Source organism: Podarcis bocagei, assembly GCF_964188305.1.
Source record: "Podarcis bocagei genome assembly, chromosome: 2".
NCBI lineage: Eukaryota > Metazoa > Chordata > Lepidosauria > Squamata > Lacertidae > Podarcis > Podarcis bocagei.
Window position 1 is genome coordinate 97,190,660 of NC_138126.1, and position 21,087 is coordinate 97,211,746.

Here is a 21,087-nt window from a genome sequence, read left to right on the forward strand (position 1 = left end):
GTGTGTGTGTGTGTGTGTCTTGCAACATTCAGCACCTTCCCATCCCTGCCCTGTTGACACTTCTCCAAAAAGGGTTGTCCCATAGTTTGATGTACCCACTAGCTCTTCGCTGGTATGTATCCTAGTCATCTGATACCTCTACACAGCCAGGGTTCCTAATGAAGAATACCGTGTTTTTTGCACCATAACACTCACTTTTTTCCTCCTAGAAAGTAAGGGGAAATGTCTGTGCGTGTTATGCAGCGAATGCCTACGGGTGGCGGGGGGGGGGGATCTGCTGCAGTTGTGAGCAGAGGATCCATGGTTCCCCTTCCTTCCCTCCTCCGTGGCTCGCTTTGAAACAGCAAAGTGGGAGAAGAGCCGCTGAGTGGGGAGGAGAGAGGGACAGAGAGCCTGCTTCTTTAAAGGAGCAAAGCGGGAGAGGAGAGGAGCCGCTTACACGGGTCACCCCAAATTCACCAGCAGATCACATAGCATGTCCATGGCTACAGCTTGCACCAAAAAAATCACGCACCCACTGTTGCCTGGGGCCGCAGTGGTGCAAAAACGTCGTTACAAAGCATAGATCCTCAGGATTTTTGCATTGGGCTACCCCAAACTCGCCGTCAGATCACATGTCTGTGGCCACAGCATGAACCACAAAAATCATACATCCACTGTTTCGTTTAGAATATTTTTTTTCTTGTTTTCCTCCTCTAAAAACTACATGTGTGTTATGGTCGGGTGCGTGTTATAGAGCGAAAAATACGGTAAATGAAGGTGGCTGCAATAGCCTCTTCCATACTATTCATGGGGAATAAAGTGTGACCTCTTTAATGTTTTTGTTTGTCTGTAGAAAGACTTAGAGAAGAGGCTGAGCCAGTTTCCTTCCCCAGAGGAGATGAGCAATATGGTGCGGTGGGACGTTTTAGAGGACGTCCTTGTGAAAGGGAAGAGAAGCCCATCTCCCGTGAGTATGATTTGTGTAGCAAAATGAAGATTGGAGGATAAAAGGTTTGCACATGAATGTTTTCTTCATGAAAAATACCAAGACAATGCATGCATCCTTTATATGTTGAATTTCATGTCCTATTTATCCCCTTCACTTAGACCTATATTATTGTGTGCAAAAAGAGTTTTCTACGTACAATCTGTGCACCATGAAGCACATTTCTTCATCACCTTATGGCCAGTTCCAGGGGTGGGGGTAACATTTATTTTGTGCTAATTTTCAGTGGCCTCTGATCAGCCCAATGTGAGGCTTCGTTTTCTACCTTTTGTATTTAATAAGCATGCAACAAAGTTGATGACGAGCTAGTGTATGGCTCACATAGATTGTTCTGGACCTTTCCATTGACCTCCACTGCTTGCCATCTGTCTGGTCACTATCTTGGCAGATGCTGGATGAAGATACTACAGGGCTTTATTTGTTCTGCCAGGACTCAGCCACAGAATCTGCCAGCAGCTCAGCTACAGTTTCAAGCCCAGAATACAAAAAGTAAAGCCAAATGAAAGTGCCCTTAAGCCAGATGCAGGGTGCATTCCCCTTGCTACTGAATAACTGCAGAGTATTTTCACACATCAGGAATATTGTTGGGCGGGGTGCAAGGAAAGCCTTCGGAACAGAAAGTGATGTTTCCAAACAGACTTGAGCCCCAACATCTCTCTTTTTTTAGAAAAAAGAAACGAAGCACTGAATGCATGACATAAAAATGCCACTTTTAAAGTATAAAAATGGGCAGATACAGAGTGCTCTCATGAGGATGGAAATCACAAGTTAATCTAGCTTCAAGTGTTCAAAGATTGGTCTTTCTGGACATTATATGTTTTCCTGTCAGGCATCACTAATCCATCCTGGTGACATCATCTCAGCCTGGCAGCCTATTTGTCCATACATTTGGCCCAGCATTCAGAAAGCTAATCACACTTGCAGAAAAATAGCAGATATTATACCCCAATATGGGTATTTTCTGTAAAGTTGGTAATTGCCTATTGGAAGGTGGCCATGTCATCATTTTCTGGTGCGTCATGGTGAAGCCTGTATCCACGTGGTTTTAAATTGGGGACAGTGTGGGAGGTGGAGGATATCTCTGTTTTCCTCATAGGAGGTTGACTTTGCTTATACTCTCCAGTGCTTGAGCACATGCCACTTATACTTCTAAAACCTCAGAAACCAACCCATCCCCTTGAACAATGCTAGTTCTACCCCTTCCCCTTTGACTGCATCCCATGGCTGACATGAATGTGTGACTGACATGGGTGCTTTATTCTCCCACTGCCACCAAAAGAAGGTAAGTGTTTAGAAAGGGTCCTATGTTAGAAGCACAAAGCTGTTTGCACAAGGCCATCTCCAGACATTTTTCTGCCTGAGGCAGAACAACAAACAATGCTTTCCCCCACTGGTCAAGGTCAGTATTTATCTTGTGTATGTTTTTAGCCTGGAACCTGGAGCAGACAATGATGGTATCAGGTGTGGGGAGAGCATTCCTCACATGGGGAGCCACCATTCTCATAAGGCCCATTCTCATGTTGCCACCCTCCGCACCTCTCTTTGTTGAAGGCACACAACAAAGTTTTTCTGATGATTGCTGTGTCCAAGTAGGTTCATGTGCGAAGAGGCAGTCCAAGAGGTATTGGAGTCTTTAGTTGCATAAGGCTTCATTAGGTCAAAATCAGCACTCAACAAAATCAGAGTTGAGCCCAGAAACTAATTGGTAGCTAGTGTAGTCATGCCATAATTGGTGTTAAATGCTTAGGTCGTCTTGCTTCATGAAGAGTCTGATGAAGCGAACTCTAGTCTGTAAAAGCTTGTGCCATAATAAATTTGTTAGTTATTAAGGTGTCACAAGGCTCTTTGTTGTTTTTATTTGCACTTGGTTCTCTTGTGCATACTGCATTTCCTGGATGGGTATCTTGAAGAAAAATCTGTGTCCTGAGCATAACCATGTTGCAGTGTTATAAAGACTATGCAAGTTTGTATTTCTTTCACTTGAGAGCAAAGGCATGCAGGAGTTTGAGAGAGAAAAAAGCAATTTAGCACCTAAGCAATAATGTGAGAACACCTATGGGCTATTGTTTCGGCCCCTGAAGAACATTTAAAACAGTGCAGCTCCAAAGCACTCATTTAGAAATGTCGTAAGCATCATTAATTTCACATTTCCATAGAGTCACAGAGCAGCTAGTGTCCCATAAGGCCAGTTAGGGCAAAACTTGCATGCATGTTAAATGCCTGCATTTGGATATATAGCCCGTTTCCACAAAATAATGAACTGTTTTAAAGTGGCACAATAGATTCATCACTGTAGATCATCTGTGCATGTGCAAAGTACAGATCTAAAAAAGATACCACTTCACTGTAGCAACTTTCCATGGCTTAATGATTGGTTTGAGGCCAGGCTTTGGGCTCTGGACCCAGCCGTTTCTTACCTCCAGACTTAAAAGAATTCAGTGAACAGCAAAATGAAATATTTAGGATTCCTGACAATAGCAGGAATTCTAGAAAATCTGCCAAGCTACTTGCTTTCTTACCATTTGGGAAACTCAGCACTTGGTTGGTCTATTCTATGTGCATAGAAATTGTTTCTGGCCAGTGTAATTCTTTGTTCTACATCAGAATCTCAATAGAAGGAAATCACTGCAGTGAAATATTCCCTCTTGGTTTATATGTACTCTGATTCCATGACTGAGTCTTTCCAGTCTCTCAGTCAACATGGTATAATTTAGTGAAGCAGAGTGTTACTTTTCAGGCTGTTTCTATGTCTAAAAGCAAGTCTTCATGATGGAGAATAGCTGTAATCCATGGGCGCCTGCTTTTTTCCTTTTTCTTATTAAGTGCAGGATCAGGTGTCAGTTTCTGCTTTTTGATCTGAACAGCAATAATATTTCAGGAAAAAAAGTAGTTCTGACTGAGTGTATGATGGCTCTTATGCATTCCTGCATAATTTCCCTGTAGATCTTGGACAGAGGCAGCATAAGCTAACAACTGCAGAACCAGAGGGATACAGGCTAGGGATTCAAGTATTTGAGGAAAAAGGACTGGTCCTTATTTTCAATACCAGCCTAGACCCCTTGAACATGGCAAGTAATAGTAATGAAAGGTTGCCTCTGAGCACATGCAGATTGTCTTCCTCTCATCAGTGAGTTAACCACAGTTAACTCCCAATGTAGACAAAGGAGAAGCTCTGAAGCTTATGAATGAAATTGCCCAGCCACTGCTCCTATACAAAGGAGGGTTTATGAGCTTTTCAGTAGCGACACTGGGGCGGACTTGGATCATTCAAATTTCAGCAGCGCCTTGTGACACTTAGAATGCCATTTCCTATCAAAGGCCTCCTAGATCTGAATCCAGCAATCTTACCTGTTGCACCACACTGTCCTTGGACACTTAGGAAACTTCAAAAGGCCATTTCTTGTGGCCTTACCCAACTAAGGGCAATCCAGTCAACACCTCAGATTGTGCAGCATGTATTGTTAGTTTGAATTAAGGATGATGCAAAACCAGTTGACCTGCTTCCAAAGTGACAACGCCCTTGGATTTGCTGAGGGGTTGTGGCATGGGTGCTGGCCGCCATCTTGGATTTGCTCTGGCGCAGCCCTGCAGTTGAAGTTGGTGGTAGTGTTCCTGATACACAGTGGACATGAGATGTTCTTATGAAGTCAACTGCAAGATGTGAGATGCCTGCGATAATGCCCTGAGCTAAAGCCACCCCTGCTTTTGTCACTCTTCTCTATATGTTTCTAGGTGACAAGTCCAGTCCAACACTCTCCAACTGATTCTGCCACCTCTCCAGAAAGCAGAGCCACTCCTGGATCTCCAGGAACTTTGCCTGGCACTCACAGAAGAGAAGGAACACCGGCTGGTGCACCAGGGGCTCCAAGAAGTGCTCCAGCAGGCATTCCTGGAGCTCAGCCAGGCCAGCCTGGTGTTGCTGGTGCTCCAGGGACCCAGCCAGGAGCTCCTGGGGCCCAGGCACCCTATCCTGGGGCACCTGGAGCCCAAGCACCCTATCCTGGGGCACCTGGGGCCTATCCCGGAGCCCCTGGAGCCCAAGCACCCTATCCTGGGGCACCTGGGGCCTATCCCGGAGCCCCTGGAGCCCAAGCACCCTACCCTGGGGCACCCGGGGCCTATCCTGGAGCACCCTACCCTGGGGCACCTGGGGCCTATCCCGGTGCTCCTGGAGCCTATCCCGGAGCCCCTGGAGCCCAAGGACCCTATCCTGGAGCACCTGGGGCTTATCCTGGAGCACCTGGGGCCTATCCTGGGGCTCCTGGAGCCCAGCCTGGTGCTCCTGGAGCCCAAGCACCCTACCCTGGGGCACCCGGGGCCTATCCTGGAGCCCCTGGAGCCCAAGCACCCTACCCTGGGGCACCCGGGGCCTATCCCGGAGCCCCTGGAGCCCAAGCACCCTATCCCGGAGCACCTGGGGCCTATCCTGGGGCTCCTGGAGCCCAGCCTGGTGCACCAGGAGCCCAAGCTCCATACCCTGGAGCAGCCGGGGCATACCCTGGGGCACCTGGAGCCCAGCCTGTGGCACCTGGGGCTCAACCTGGAGCACCTGGGGCCCAGCCTGGCGCACCTGGAGATGAAACAGCCTACCCTGGAGGCCTGGCACCCTATGCCGGAGCCTATCCCGGAGCCTATCCTGGAGTCCTTGGCGCCCAGCCTGGTGAAGCCTTCCCTGGAGGTGCTGTCATTCCATGGATACAAGCTGGATTTCCCGGACCCCCTCCATTCTATCCTGGTTCTCCTGATGCCCAAGCTGGGTACCTTGGTCAGCCTGGGATTCTTTGGCCCAGTCCTCTTGGTTACCAGCCTGGTGAGGGGGCTGGTGCCCAGCCTGGAATGCAGCTTGTATTGCCCCCTGGGCCTGTCCTTGGAGCTACGCCTCCAGCATCTCCGCTGCTCTCCGCCCCAACCCCCATGCCATTGTCCGAGTCTGGCTCCACTTTGGCCCCAGCCCGCTACTCTGAGACTGTGGATGCCCTGCGGTCTCTCGCTCAACTGACGGACTTGTACTATGCTCTGCGAGATCAGATCAGTCTCCTAGATCAATTCAAGTGTGGCTACGCCGATCTCCGCAGGCTGCAAGACTTCCTCACAGATGCACGTATGTATCACATGTGTACCGGTTTTCTGGGTTTCTGTTTTAAATGGCAAATATCTGGAACCTGCTTCAGCAAATTTCCAACAGGTTGGGCTACCATTTTTTTCTGGGAAGGAAAATCTAAAAATGTAAGCCCACTCAAATGTTTGGAGGGTTGATTTGGGGGTTAGAGCTAACCAGGAGCATGGAACCTGTTGGACGTTTCCTGGCAGCATTTCTTGGGCAGTATGGCCAGTGATGATGGGCATAATGTCTGGAGGGTCAAAGTCCACCTATCCATATGAGGAATGAGCATGTTCAGTGGGCACATTGCAGGGAGGCTAAATGGAGAAGCATTGAGTAATCTGGAAGGTAGCTTGGCTGGAATAGGAGCCTTCCATGTTTTAATTCCTACTTGTATACAGTCATACCTTGGTTCTCGAACGTAATCCATTCCGGAAGTCCATTTGACTTCCAAAAACATTAGAAAACCAAGGCTCAGCTTCCCATTGGCTGTAGGAGCTTCCTGCACTCAATCGGAAGCTGTGTCAGACGTTCGGCTTCCAAAAAACATTTGCAAACCAGGACACTTACTTCCGGGTTTGCGGTGTTCGGGAGCCAAAATGGATGAGTACCAAGGCATTCGAGAACCAAGGTACAACTGTATGTACTAACAGCGAACATTCGTTCTGTGAGTGCTGAATCTTATTTAACTAAACTGGCATCATCTACCCACAAGAGGGAGCTGTAGGCTTGTTTGTGGGGAAGGGGGACCCCAAAGTTTGCAACAACAACAACAACAAAAACTGAAACCCCCAAACAGTGTGCACTGATACTGTTCAATGCAGTTGGAATGGACTGTCCCTAAAGAAGTGGGGGGGGGGATGGGATGGACTATACCTACAGAGGGCATGGCTGTTTGGTTGGAGCCCTGAATTGGGCACTACATTGTTTTGTCACCTGATGGCTCACTTGTATATATTTATAATTCTACTGTGTTTTTGCTGGATAGTTTACCGGAACATTGCTCTCATCCCACCTGATCTTCCTGAAAAGCTGGCTGCACTCCAGGCCATGGAAGAAGACATGAAAACTGAGAAAGAGAAGGTAGGGAACTGTCAGGGAGAGAATATGTTGCCTTATTTGCAGCAAGAATGTTTTCAATCAGGTTTTCATGTAAGAGGTAATTTGCCCAGTCCCAAGAAGCATCCTGTTCTTAGAAGCCATCAAAACATATCCAAAACATAAAGTTCACTGTACCAGCACTGAACCATTAAAGCGTTATGAATGGAATATATTTTGACCAACTTCCTAAACACCAAGGTGGGGGGGGGGACTTTCTTGAAGTTGCACAGTCAATTGGCCACCATTGACAACACCCTACTACAGGCATCCCGAAACTCAGCCCTCCAAACGTTTTGGGACTACAACTCCCATCATCCCTAGCTAACAGGACCAGTGGTCAGGGTTGATGGGAATTGTAGTCCCAAAACATCTGGAGAGCCAAGTTTGGGGATGCCTGCCCTACTACTTGAAACAATCTTCTGAGCATCAGAAATCCAAGCCACTTAAATTGAAAGCTGAGATTTTGAGAACTGTAAGCTAGTTTGCATGCTACTTTAATGGCAGAACTTGTAGAAATGATTTTATATTTCTGATTTCCTGCAATTCATCATTTCTGAATTACAGTGATGTTTGTTAGCTACAGGAGGTATCAGGTGCTCACAATTCCTACCTGGATGAGATCAGTGAGACACACTTTAGTTGTTATTTTTCTGTGCTTCTGCAAACTGCAATTTAAAATGTGCACTAGCTGCTTGAAGCTGAGTGGAGTATTTGGGTGGTCCTAGTGTGGTTCCCCTGTCTGTCTGGGTCACAGTGACCACCTAACTTCACCAGGGTTAGTTTGATCCTGCATCCTGCTGTTGTCATTTCCTTGAGTCTCCTGCTGACGCTTGGTCAATTGCTCAGGGTCTAGTTTTGCCTGGTTATAGCAGTAAACATGAAAATAAATCTGCCTTTAGGATCATTAAAGGGGATTGTTATTTAATTATAATTGTTCCCCCCTTTTTCTTTTTTTCTAAATATGATGACAGTATTCCCAGTGTCAAGCTCAAGCTTTCTCTCCTTTTTTTGTAATTAATAATTCTTAGTTCCTTTAACAGGGAAATTCATTGCTCTACTATTTTCCCTTTACAACGTTACTATTGCTCATGATCTTCTTTTAATGAACATATAACCTTTTCAGTATATTCACAATGTAGTCATATAGTTTACTTTTTGTTGCTGTTGTTGAGGTGTCTTTAAGGATCTTTAAAAGACATGCTCTGTTTTATTTGAACTGCTATGGGTGGTGGTTAATCTTCAGCCTGATTTTGTGACTCTAAACTTGAAACACAGCCAGTAGAACCCCAACGTTGTGAATCATGATGATGCTCCGTTACCAATGAATCAGTTTAACATTCCTCATAGAAAGCACTTTCTTAATCTCTAGACCTGAACCTTAGCTCTGGTATATGTGGATGTAAACTATCTATTGTTTACAACACGGGGAGGTAAGGATGTGCCCCTTTCTCCCAGGGACTTTCCATAAAGGAAAATTAGTGTTTCATGACCAAAGTTCTTCAAGGCAAGTATGGCTTTTGATCCCCCTACCCCAATTGTGATTCTAGTTAAACAAGATCCAGAATGTACTTGAAGGAGAGCTGGCAGAAACAGATGACAAACTGGAAGGAGCTGGTCAGATCAACATGCAGATAGGTTTTCTGAGGTAAATAAGTAGCCACTAGACTAGAGGAAGCCACCAAGTAGGCAAGTCCAGTCTCAGTCTTATCAGCCAAAACATTGGCCTGTCATGTTTGGTGTCACCACAACCAACTTAATTGTGGAGTTATGTAATTGTTTGCTGTACAGTGGGAAGCCAGAATGGGATTTTTACCAGTTAATAGTTCCATGGAAGTTGAGGGGTCTTTCTCAAATGTGCAGCTGAAATAAGATGCCACAAAGAATTTCTCAGTGAAAATTAGAAGTGGTTTGAAATTTCACTGGCTTTCTAGCATATACACACTTTAAGGGGGGGGGGGGAAGGATTCAACTGAATTTTTTTCAATCATATTTGGAATGTCATCGGTATTCTTTCCCCCCAGGCAGATTAAGTAGAAAACTCTCTGTGTGGAGCAGCTTTCTCTGACCTGGTGCCCTCCAGATGTTTTGGACTATAACTTCCACTAGCCCCAGCTAGAATGACAAGTGATCAATGCCCAAAAATTGGAGTCGTAGTCCAGCAACATCTGGAAGGCAGAAGGTTAGCAAAGTGGCTCCTTCGCTTTATAGCACCAATGTACACACAGAAGAGATTTCAAACACAACCACCCAAGCGCGTTAATTTGTAACATAGTTAGAAATTACTTAAAACATTTTTATGCTGCCATTATATATATAACAAAATAGTATAAAATGTGAATGTGCAGAAATGAGTTTTGAGAGGTATTGTGACAAGGCCAAACTCTTAAAAGGTGTGAGTACACCATAGAAAGGTCTTGCATCCCCCAAATAAATCATGTGTGGGGAGATAGGGAGGCCTAAGCAGCTGCTTAAGACTGGACCCAGTAGATGGAGCTGAGGCTTGGCAGAGGTCAGCATGGGAGCCCCTTTTCCGGTTCTGGCATCCCTTCTGTAAAAGCACACCATACAATTAAAGCTTCAGTATACCACTTTAACCGTTGTGGCAGGCTTCTCCCAAGGAATCATGGGAGTTGTAGTTTGCTAAGAGTGCTGTGAGTTTTGAGCATACCCCTCGCACAGCCACAGTTCCAGCACTCTCTTAATAAACGTCAGCGACCAGTATATGAGTGCTTGTGAGAAGATCACGGATGCTACTGGCATGCAGTCCCTCAAGTAGTATGTCTCTGGGCGTGAGAAAGTGTGATGCGATGTCATTGTTTTTTGGGCTTCCTTTGCTTTATTGACTGGCACCTTCTGAGGACAGGAAAAATGATCACCTCACTTCACTCTGCCCCCACATGTAACTAGGATGACTCAGTTATTGTTTGGCAGTGTCTGCATCTATCCCTTGGGTGCCAGGAAGGAAGGAAGGACTCAAATGATGGACTTGGTCCATATTGTTCCTCTCGTCAGGGGCTTAATTACAATTGTGTGGGAAATGGCTCCCATGCCTCTAATTGTAAGTGTGAATGTGCTGAGGAGCCCAGCACTCCTGGGTCAGAATCTCTGAAAGAAGGAACACTGTGTAGATATATTGTGAGTCTTATAAATTTTTATGGATTCGCCGTGTTCTGAAATATGGAACATCCTTTATGTTTTATTGTACTCACAGTTTTCTCATGTTAATTTTAAAAAGTATTACAGTACAGGTTTTTCACAATGCAATAAGATAACAACTACAAAAACTACAAACAGAACAAGTAGAATATGGAGAGTGAACTTGCAGTTTTCTAAGGGACAATTGCTGTAAGAAACACCTGGCATTCCTAGGAGACAGTTGTCATTTGTAAACCTTAGAAAGAGATATTTTAAGCTCCACATCCCCAAACTTAAAGTTCTCTAATTCACAGCCGTGAAGGCCCCTGCAAGTGGTCTGTCTTCCTCAAATTGATTCTACATTTCTGGAAAAAGGTAGCTAGAAGTCGAATTGCCAGGATGATTTCACATATCGTTGGGGCATTTTGCAGTGCAATGTGACTTGATTACAAATAAATATGCCAAAGCAAACCCCCTACCCTTGAAAGCTGGCCAAGAAGGTGCATTTAGGGAGTCTAGTTCAGTGACCCCAGTTTACCCCAGAACTGTGTTGTGAGTGTTTCTGATTTCCTAGAGACCCACACTCCAAAAACTACTTTCTTTTTCCTGTTTGGTAAGTAACTCCTCTCTATTGTTGTTGGCTTTGCGGTACAGAGCAACAGTGCAGGATATAGAGAAAGAGCTAAAGGAGCTCAGAAACAAGCAGGATACGGGGAAAGCCAAGCTGGAGCAGTCAGTGACTGACACTGCCATCTACCTGCAAGAACAGGTCAGCGAGTGGAAATGTGAGGTCTTTCTTCCTGGCTGCCAAGAATCAGTCACATGGTTTCCCCTGGCCATTAGTTTGGTTTCAGGTCCTTTGCCTGTCAGATCTCCTCTTGAAACATATGTGCTTTGCAAAGGCTCTGTAGAGGTGGCTCTTTCACACTGAGAAGAAAAGCATGAGGCTTTCTAAGGCAGGAGCCAGACAGGGCCAAATCTGCTTAGAAATTCTAGGAAAGAAGATTGGTCCAAGTTCTTCTGCTGACGCCTTAAGCTGACAGCCACCTTGTAGTTAGCCAGGAGGAGTAACAGTAAAGAGGGAGTAAGAATCCCTTGCCAGTGATCAGCTTGCCAGATACGCTTCTTCAGGTTGCCCTGAAGAAGTACACTCCTAAAATTGTAACTTTCTTGTACTGTTGGGTTCAGCTGTGTCATTGGGTTTGCTAATCAGGAGTTTGCAATGATGCTGTCCTCGATTTAATAAGCATGCCCTGCTGTGATGTGGGGAAGCCCACAACCCTAGGAACAGTTTTGATCTAATTTGGGAGGACTGATTCCACTTTTACAAGTAGATAGGTAGCTGAGAGTTATCTGGGCTGGATTAGGATATATGTCCCTGCAGGATCCCCACAGTTGGTACATGGACAGCTGCCTGTTTTTATTTTTAATGAAAAGCTCCCTTCCTAATCCTCCAGATAAGGGAGGCTGACTCAAGCTCTGGCCGCTTCTGCTCAGTGGGGCAGACTCTGGTTGCCTTGCTTTCCTGCTGCCTTGCAGGGCCTTTTGCTCTGGAGTTGCCAGTGTTCTGAACCGGCCCCTGTAGCTTTCTGCTTTTAACAGCTATTTGTTTTGCAGCTATGGGCAGGTGTTAATCTTTGGCTCCATGTCATGTAAAGCATCACCTGCTGTTTCCCTCATACCAAACCTCTTCTAGAGGTATAGAGAAGGAGGCCACACTGCCCTGTTCCTCTCCTCCAATGGTAACCCTGTTTCTTTCCCATGGCCATCCAGCTTAGGTTTCTTGGAATGCTCACTTTCTGCTGTTGTGGATTTGTAAGGGAAGTCCCACCCACCCCTAACCTCTTATTGGCTTCCCACTGACAGTCAGATGAGGAGCGTGACTTTTGACCATTCAGCATCAAAGGTGATTAAATTAGTTAATTTGTCCCCCCACCACCACCACCAAGCAGCCCCTAAATCATCTATGCAAGCCCAAATGTGGGAATTCCCAAATAAAGTGATGGAGGAACCATGTCATCAACAGGCCAAATCCCAAAGGAGGTTTCTCCCAAAGAGAAATGGGGTTCTCTAAGCCTCTGTCTGCTCCTGCACACTTCCACATTTGAGGAAGCTGTGGGAGCTCAGACCCAGTGGTGCTCCCTACATTTCACGCTGTTGGCTTAAGACAACCTGGGATACTTTTAAAACTGAAGGGCAAGGTGCTAAAAAGCCCCAGCTTGCTTCCAATTAGTGATTGCAACAATGAAACTGTAAAGAAGCTACCAAATAATTACTAAAACATCCACTGCATTAAGCAGATTGAAGAGGCATGGGCTAGTAAAACGGTATTTGCTTGGGGAACAGAAAGGTTCAGCAGGAATAGATCCTTGGTGGAGCAAGCATTCCACAGATGGGGTGCCACCACGAAAAAAGCCCTTTCCCCCAGCCAGCCACCTTCACTTCTAAAGTCAGGAATACCCAGGGAAGGGCTTCAGAAGGAGATCTTTGGGCAGGTTCCTGCCGCACTCCCCAGGAAACCCACTCCTGCCATGCATTCTCAGGGAGCTTCAGAGCAGCTGCAGCAGCCAAGGGCCTCATGTTTCTGACACCTCTACGATACCCATTTGTAAACAGATGCAACTTTGCCATGAGCCACACCAGATGGGAATGAGTGAAGTGCAGAAGGGTGGCAGTGTAGCCACAGCCTGATCCTGAAGGGGTCCGCGTTAGCTAAAATGGCATCAACAGTGGCACAGATATCCCAGGCAAATGCCCTTGGCAGTAAGAGATATTTGTGAGCAACTGTGTAGAGGCAGGGGGAAAGGGAGGGGACTGTAGAGTGTCCTGTGTTGGTCAGTGAACCGACACATGATGAAATAAGTGCCACTCCTTGGCCACCGAAACCTCCATCCCCTCCCCTTTGGCAGCCTGAGAGCTAAACCAGAGATTGCGCTAAATGCATCTGTTCAAATTGCAAGGGGGCAAGGACCAATTTTCATTGGACTGCAGACTGGTTTAACTCTCCAAACCCCCATAGTCCTAACAAAAATCATTTTCACAAATATTGCTATTAACTCTGTGTGTAGAAGAGCTCCCACTGGCACCAGTGAAAGCTTCCCTTCCAGAATAAATAGAAACTTTGCAGGTAGGCTGGGGTATATGTCATGTCCACATTGGCCCTTGAGAGTTTAGCAGACCTGCTTTCTAAAACTTCCACCCCATCTCTAGTCATGAGCTCTAGAAACTTTATCTCTTAAGTGGCCACTGGGATTCTTGGCATTATGGTTGTGTTGCCAGACCCTGCCTGCTCCTCTTGCCTCTGCCTGAAAATATTGTAATAAATTGTTGGCATCCATCTTTCTTGAGAGACAATGGAGTGGGCCAATTAGAGCAGCACAATATAGCTGTCGCCACCTGCACTCGACCCCAGTTCTGTGGAAGATAAGAAAGATCTTGTCGTCTGACTCCCTTGTCTAAAGCTGGACTCCTCCTTCTCTCCCTTGCCCACAGTTAGACAAGCTTAGAGGTGTCATAGAGAACATGATGGCTTCCTCGTCCACGCTGCTGTCCATGAGCATGCCACCTACCCCGGAGCCTGGGGTGGCTCAGGTCCAGAGCACATGTGCAGCTTGCAGCTTAGATGTCAGTGAGAAGGTTAGCCAGCTGTTCAAGCGCTATGAGCAGCTGCAGGACTTGATTAACAACTTCATGTTAAGGCAGGCAGAAGGCAAACTAGCCAAGAAACCCAAGCACCGCCAGGTAAGGCCGGCGCAAGAACGTGACCTCAGGTTTCCAGGAGGAGGGCAGAGGGAGGACTTCAGGGGGCTCTGTGTGGATGCTGAGGCCTGATCTGAGACTTAGTGGTAAGACCTGAAGAAGGCTCATTTGGGGAGTTACGTGCTGGGAAGCCACGGCACACTGAGGCTTGGAAGCAGAAGCTACAGAATCGGGCTCTCCAAATGCATGAGTCAACCTGCTGTCCTCAGACGGCATTATGTGTGCATCTGTATTCATATCATTTATTATCCTCCCCATCCCTAGAGACGGGATCTCTGAATCCCTCTCCCATCCTCCAAAGGGGGATAGAGAGATTCTTGTCCTAGGTAACATAAGCAAGGAATTAAGAAGGATTGAACAGGCCACCCTACCATAGATAATGGTTATGTCCATGGCTTTTTTGTGATTCTGTTTTCTCATATGGCATCTTTTTGTTCTTTGTGCTCTGTGACAAAGTGCCAGGATTTGTGCTTTCTTTTGTATGCTGAAAGTGCATTAATATCAGCACCTAGAGGCTGAATGGAAGTACAGTGCAACATCAATGATAACCAGGGGCAGGGGTGAGAACAACACACGTGCTTCCATCCAGAGAGGAGACACATGCAAAGGCAGAACCCACAGGTGTCTGCTCCTAAATACAAAGTTTTTGCTTGATGGTGTACTGTCATCTTCAGGCTGTAGTTCTGATCCAATGTAGATAAAATATGCATTGCACCAAAATGACAGGGAATTGACACACTTGGGGAGGGATTTAATTAAGGAGACCCATGTCAATGTTGGCTTTCATTACTTTGTTGCCTTTGCAATTAGGATGAAGAGATGCTTAACCAGATCCAAAGCACCATCCTGCAAGTTCAGGATGACTGTGAGAAGCTGAACGCCACCGCAGGCACTCTTGTAGAAGATCATCGCCAGAAGCAGAAGGAGATCAGTGTAGGTGATCTTGACGCCAGGTTAGAGGGTCAAATGACATGGGACATTCCCAATGTTGTTGCTTCACAAGGATTTGGTGGTGCTTCCTCCAGGGGGAAGCAGCTGACTCTCCTCCCTCTGCTTACTGTCGAGAGACAAAGCAGGTGACTGAGGCCATGAGACTATAGCTGTGGTGGCAGTACTGGATATCCAGCTGGGTTTGTTGGCATTTGGTACAAGCAGCTACAATTCAATCAGCATCAGCAAATCACCTCTTACAGCAGATGTGCCAACATTTGGTATTTGGGCAGGACGGCAGCCTGTTCTCCAGGGGCCATCATGTTCCCTGCCACCCAGACCCCTCATGGGAGAACAAGCTGTATAATAAGCCACCAAGTAGCTGCCAGCCAGATTGTCCAAAGAAAAAGGTGTGATGCTAAGATTTGCAGTATCTTGGCTCCTTGCTGCTGTTGAAAACAACTCTGAGTTTTTCTTACAAGTGGGTAAGAGTTCTACCTGATGTTCACTAAACTTTGGTAGGGTTGCCAGGGGCCCCATCAAATCACCCTGTTGCCCTCCTTGGCAAGTGAGCGTCCTCCCACCCCCACTCTGCCCCCAGTATCGATTCCCAAAATGTTGAGCTAGTTGACCTAAAGCATGCTTTGTCAATACACTAGCCTACAGTCTGTTATCACTCATGAGATAGAAGCACAAGACGGCTCACTTTGGAATGAGAGTTGTGTGCTTTGCAGTATTTGGATGCAATGAGACCTTGCAGAACATGTGCTAGTAAATGAATATATATATATAATTTTAAATAAAAGTTTGGTGGGAATGAAGAACTCTGTAGCCTTCCAGATGATGTTGGACTACAAACAACTCCCATCATCTCTGATCATAGGCCATGCTGCCTGGACTGATGGGAGATGAAGTTGGAAACATCTGAAGGGCACCAGATTCCTCTACCCTGCTGAGTAGGAATGTGAGTCTCTGGGTAACCACCTTTGATTATTTTGCTTTGTGCTCTTTACAGATGTTGTTCAAGTCCCTGGAGAGACTAGAAAATGTAAAAGCGGACAAAGACAGCCTAGTGATGGAAATCGATGTGGTGAGGAGTTGTACTTGATAACACATCACAGTTGTCCCATGCGCATTGAGCCATGGCTAGGTCTCCTGCATAAGCTCTACTTGCAGAGGGAGCTAGTGTATGAAGTAGATGGGGCCTGGATTCTGCTCCCAGCTCTGCAGCCAACCTGCAGGGCAGTCATTAGCAGTTTGAACGGGGATTCTGGTGCTTGCCATCCTTATAGATTGGAGGGAGATGCTCTCTGGACACGCACACTCAGAGCTACTGATGGGAAGGGCGGGGGTGTTCTTTGCGATGCAGATCTTACCAATGATATGCCCCTATCTTTCCCCCTACTTTTCCAGAAAGCAGATAAGGCTGCCCTTGCTGCGAAGGTCAGCCGTAGCCAGTTCGATGCCACCACGGAGCAGTTGCATAAGATGATGCAGGAGCTGTTGAACAAGATGGCTGGGCAAGAACAAGATTGGCAGAAGATGCTTGACAAACTCTTGATTGAAATGGACTCCAAGGTGAGCAAGGCTCTTGCCTTGCCCATGATTCACAGCCAGGCCAATGAGGGCATCCCAAAGTGTCGAGAGCTTCCCATGTTTGCGGTTCAGTTCTGTGGTATGTGGCTGGGAGTACCCAGTGACTCATGCAGAAGCACATCCCTTTCCGCCCTGTTCCCAACACTTACTGTAAGTGCTTATGCTGGTGAGCCAGCCATGCATGTCTCATTGCTCGTGCCTGTCTCTGACAATCAGGTGAGCCAGGGGAGGCTGAAGGGTGGGAATACGCATGATTCCTGCCTCTAAATACTGGCTTCCAGTTTGTTTCAGGGCACGATTTGAAATGCCAGCTTTTACCAGTAAATCTCTGTAAACAGGATGTCTGAAGTAGGGATGGACAGGCCAGTCTAATTGCCAATCAATGTGTGTTTTACACATGTTCACTCGTGGGTCCCATTCTATCCCATTTCTGCATCAATCTTTTTAATGCATTTTTTTTAAAAAAAATCTGTTTAATGTGTTTGATCACATAAAATACATATTTGTGTATGAACTTTGTCCTTAAATACACATTTTTGAATGCATTTTAGTATTTTTATTATCTTTTACCTGAGAACTATATTGCAAAAATAATAAGGGTGCAAAAAGTGGGGGATAATTGTGTTCTAATCTGCTGTCCAGGAATGCAAATCAGACCAGGTCACTTGAAAATGACAGGCCAAGTGAAATAGTTGGGCATCCCTAGGCCGAAGGCTTGCCTTCTCATATAGAAACCTGCCTGTTCATACCAATTGTCATCTGAGGCTCTTCTCTGCTAACCTGCCTTCAGAACCTGGGCCTTTTTCTTCTTTCCCTTTTAAGTTTCTTTTAATTTAAACATACAAAACATATGAACATTTCCAGTCTTTACACACCATACAGTTATCTTAAATGTTCTAACTCGCTCCCTCTCTAAAACAATGCAGTGTAAGTTAATATGCGTTTTTGTATGCTAATATTGCCATCTGGCCATTAATTATTTAATATAGCTTTTATGGTCTTTCATACTGTTTTCAAAGTATCTCATTTCAGCAGTGAGAAAGCGTTAAATGACCCTCGGTTAAATCTTTGCTTCATTTAATTGGTAAAGGGGGAACAAAATATTTCAATTTGTTCTTCTGTCTCTCCACACCCCCTGCCCATCACAGGGTCTACCCTGTGGTGGCACCTCACCTTTTGAAATGCTCCGCCGGGGTATCTCCTCCATATCTAGGCCTTTACCACTTAGACACTGATTAATGACGGTGCCATTTTCCCAGCTTGTGTTGAAATGGATGCACGTCTTTTCTGCTGCAAGCTGCCTTGAGCACCAGAAAGGTGGGCTGAACAATATTTTGAATGGCAGCGACTCACTCAAAGGGGCGGAGCTTCAGTGCTAGCTTCCCAGCGGTACCGCTTCCAGGATTGGTAGCGTTGCAGCTCTACCCTACCATGCCAGTGCCTTGAACATGCAGCTCTCTCCAGAACCGTTCTGTCCCTTTCTGTGCAGCTGGACCGCTTGGAACTGGACCCCTTCCGACAGCAGCTGGAGGAGCGCTGGAAGGATATCCGGAAACAGCTGAAGGAGAGGATGCCACAAGAAATAGGAGACGAAGCTGCTGGGATCAGGAGGTAAGAAGGTCTGAAAACAGACAACTCTTATCTTCCGGAAGACGTATGATAACAGCGGGCAGGTGTCAAGCCAAATCTGATGCACGTTGCCACACGTGTCTCCCGTTTGTGGGTGTGGTGTGAAAACGAAATCCTCCAGCATGCCAATGCACACTGCCTACAACATGCTCCTTGGAACCGTGTGCTGGTTTTATAGTTGAAGGGTCTTAAGTAGAGGAGCAGAATGCTGAGACTCTGCCTGTCAGGATAAGATGTGTCGGATGGACTTTGGCCTGGCCTGGCCTCAGTGCACTTTGTATATCTAGTATGAGTTCCTGAAAGAAAGGACTTTGGAGTAGCTTGCACCCTAACCTAGCACTTTGAAGAGAATGGTTATTCTCCAGCAAGCTGGGGTCCATATGTCCTACTTCTCTACTGTACTCTTTGGGCTCCGGGTATTTGTTTTTGACACTTACGCTGGGAACAGTGAGCCCTGTTGCAACACCAGAAAGCCTTGCCAAAGATGCTTTCTCTACACCGGGTAGGCAATCTAAAGCCAGATGCAGCCCAATCGCCTTCTCAATCTGGCCTACGGACGGTCCAGGAATCAGCGTATTTTTACATGAGTAGACTGTGTCCGTTGATTTAAAACTCATCTCTGGGTTACTTGTGGGGCCTGCCTGGTGTTTTTACATGAGTAGAATGTGTGCTTTTATTTAAGCTGCATCTCTGGGTTACTTGTGGGGCATAGGAATTCATTCATCCCCCCTCCCCCCAAAAAATACAATCTGGCCGACCACATGGTCTGAGGGACGGTGGACCGGCCCATGGCTGAAAAAGGTTGCTGGCCCCTGCTCTACACCATCCTTGGCTATTCTTAGTTCTTTCTGCTCAAACTCTTTTCAGAAGTGTTTGCTGCTTCTAGGCATAGTTAGCAGTTTGTGGAACAATACACCCTTGGCTTGAAGGAGTATACCTTGCCTATCTGCCTATATATCTATTCTCCCATGCCATTAGGTTGCCTAGAAATCTCTGCTTTCAAAGAGTAGAAGTTATGATTGGGGGGTGGGGAGTGCTTAAAAAAAACTGCTTTGGAAGACTGGAAGTCTTTCACGTTTACTATTGCAGTATGAGTAGAGTAAGCCTGAGGTCAAGTGTGTCCCTCCAAGCCTCTCTGTCTTACTCTCTTTACTCTCCCCATAGGACACCCTCTCTTCTCCCTGGTTCCAGGCAAGTCAAAGGAGTGGTGGAATTGATAGCTCAGTTGGTTAGAGTATGGTGCTAATAACACCAAGGTTGCAGGTTCGATCCCCCTATGGGACAGTGGCATATTCCTGCATTGCAGGGGGTTGGACTAAATCATGGGTAGGCAAACTAAGGCTCAGGGGCCGGATCCGGCCCAATCGCCTTCTAAATCCAGCTCGCGGACAGTCTGGGAATCAGCGTGTTTTTACATTATTAGAACGTGTGCTTTTATTTAAAATGCATCTCTGGGTTATTTGTGGGGCATAGGCATTCGTTCATTTCCCCCCCAAAAAATATAGTCTGGCTCCCCACAAGGTCTGAGGGACAGTGGACTGGCCCACTGCTGAAAAAGTTTGCTGACCCCTGGACTAAATGATCCTCAGGGTCCCTTCCAACACTACAGTTCTATGATTCAGCCCCCCCCCCCCAAGTCTGCTGATCCTCCTTCAGTGTTTTTGCAATGCATTTCTCCAGTAAAAAAAAAAAAAATACACACAAAATTGTGTATGTTAGAGTACAAAAATGCATTGTGTTATGGAAAATTGCCAGCAGAAATGTGTGTGTTAGATAAATTTACATATAACGTGCACATCTACAGTGAAATGTACACAAAATTGCAAACAATTTTTTGCCTGGACCTTCCCCCCTTCCCCTTTTTTTAATGCAAACTAATGTGGAAAAGGGGCAAACTGAACTTTTAAGACTGGAAAAGTGAGAAACCAAAACTGATAATTTTGTTCAGATGGGGCTCTGAATCTTGGATGTTCCCTTGCCTATGGGCATCTCAATCACACTCTGCTGCATAGCTTTTTTGGGTTTTTTTTGTTTTGGTTTTTTTGAAGTCTTTTGGAAGGAGTGGCCCAGTTGGCCAGCTGGCACTCTCTCATCCCTCCACGTTCTTGTCAATGGATGCTCTTTCCTTCACTGCTGCAAGCTGCATCACGCATGTGTCACCACCAGAGGGTGGTGGTGTTTGCGTCGCGTGGGGACATGGGGCACAGCTCACTCACCTCGAAGAAGGGAGAGCGAATAGCCTCAGCGATGGAAACTGGCAATTACGAATGCATTCTGCTGGGCGGAGGGTGGTGGCACAGTGAGTAGCCCCCATACTGTGTGCCCCTTATGTAAGAAGATAGAGACTGGATCCAACAGCCAGGCAAGCCGCCTCCCAGGCCTTGCTCGTTGCTTCCCTCCACATCCATTGACGGAACGAAACAGTGACTGTACTTGAAAGAGTGGGGGATTAAGGCGCCAGCAAATGCTTTCCGACAAGAAGCATGGTATCCCCAGGCGAAGTTGTGTGTGTGCAGTTAATTCCAGCTCTTCCTCCAGGGCGATCTTCAAGGAACGGAGAGGCTTGAAGCTGCTCAAATCCTGCCCCATGCACCAAGTACTCTTTCCCAGCAGTAGCTGGTGGTGCCAAGTCCTGACTCATAACCCCGCTCACCTCTGCTTCCTTAACGTCAGTCAGTGGGATTAGGTAAAGGTGTGTCATGTTTGGGAGGGAAGGATCTCCATAGCTACCTGATCTCCACCGGAGGAATCTGCTTCCCTCGAAGAAGGAAAAGGGGGGCAGGAATAGAAGTATAGTACAAAGTGCAACTGAAGTGCAGTTTTGAAGAGGGGAGTACAGTGGTACCTC

At 46.4% G+C, this 21,087-nt stretch overlaps 1 protein-coding gene across 1 annotated transcript in view; it reads left to right on the top strand.

Moving 5' to 3' along the window:
• The window catches only part of QRICH2 (glutamine rich 2), a 43,061-nt gene that overhangs the window by 8,178 nt on the left and 13,796 nt on the right, over positions 1-21,087 (top strand). The window contains exons 4-13 of the mRNA XM_081185348.1: positions 836-949; positions 4,721-6,089; positions 7,078-7,172; positions 8,738-8,835; positions 10,980-11,094; positions 13,818-14,066; positions 14,895-15,017; positions 16,030-16,104; positions 16,428-16,592; positions 18,100-18,221. Coding sequence (XP_081041474.1) covers positions 836-949; positions 4,721-6,089; positions 7,078-7,172; positions 8,738-8,835; positions 10,980-11,094; positions 13,818-14,066; positions 14,895-15,017; positions 16,030-16,104; positions 16,428-16,592; positions 18,100-18,221 — 2,525 coding nt within the window. The remainder of the gene's footprint in view (positions 1-835; positions 950-4,720; positions 6,090-7,077; positions 7,173-8,737; positions 8,836-10,979; positions 11,095-13,817; positions 14,067-14,894; positions 15,018-16,029; positions 16,105-16,427; positions 16,593-18,099; positions 18,222-21,087) is intronic.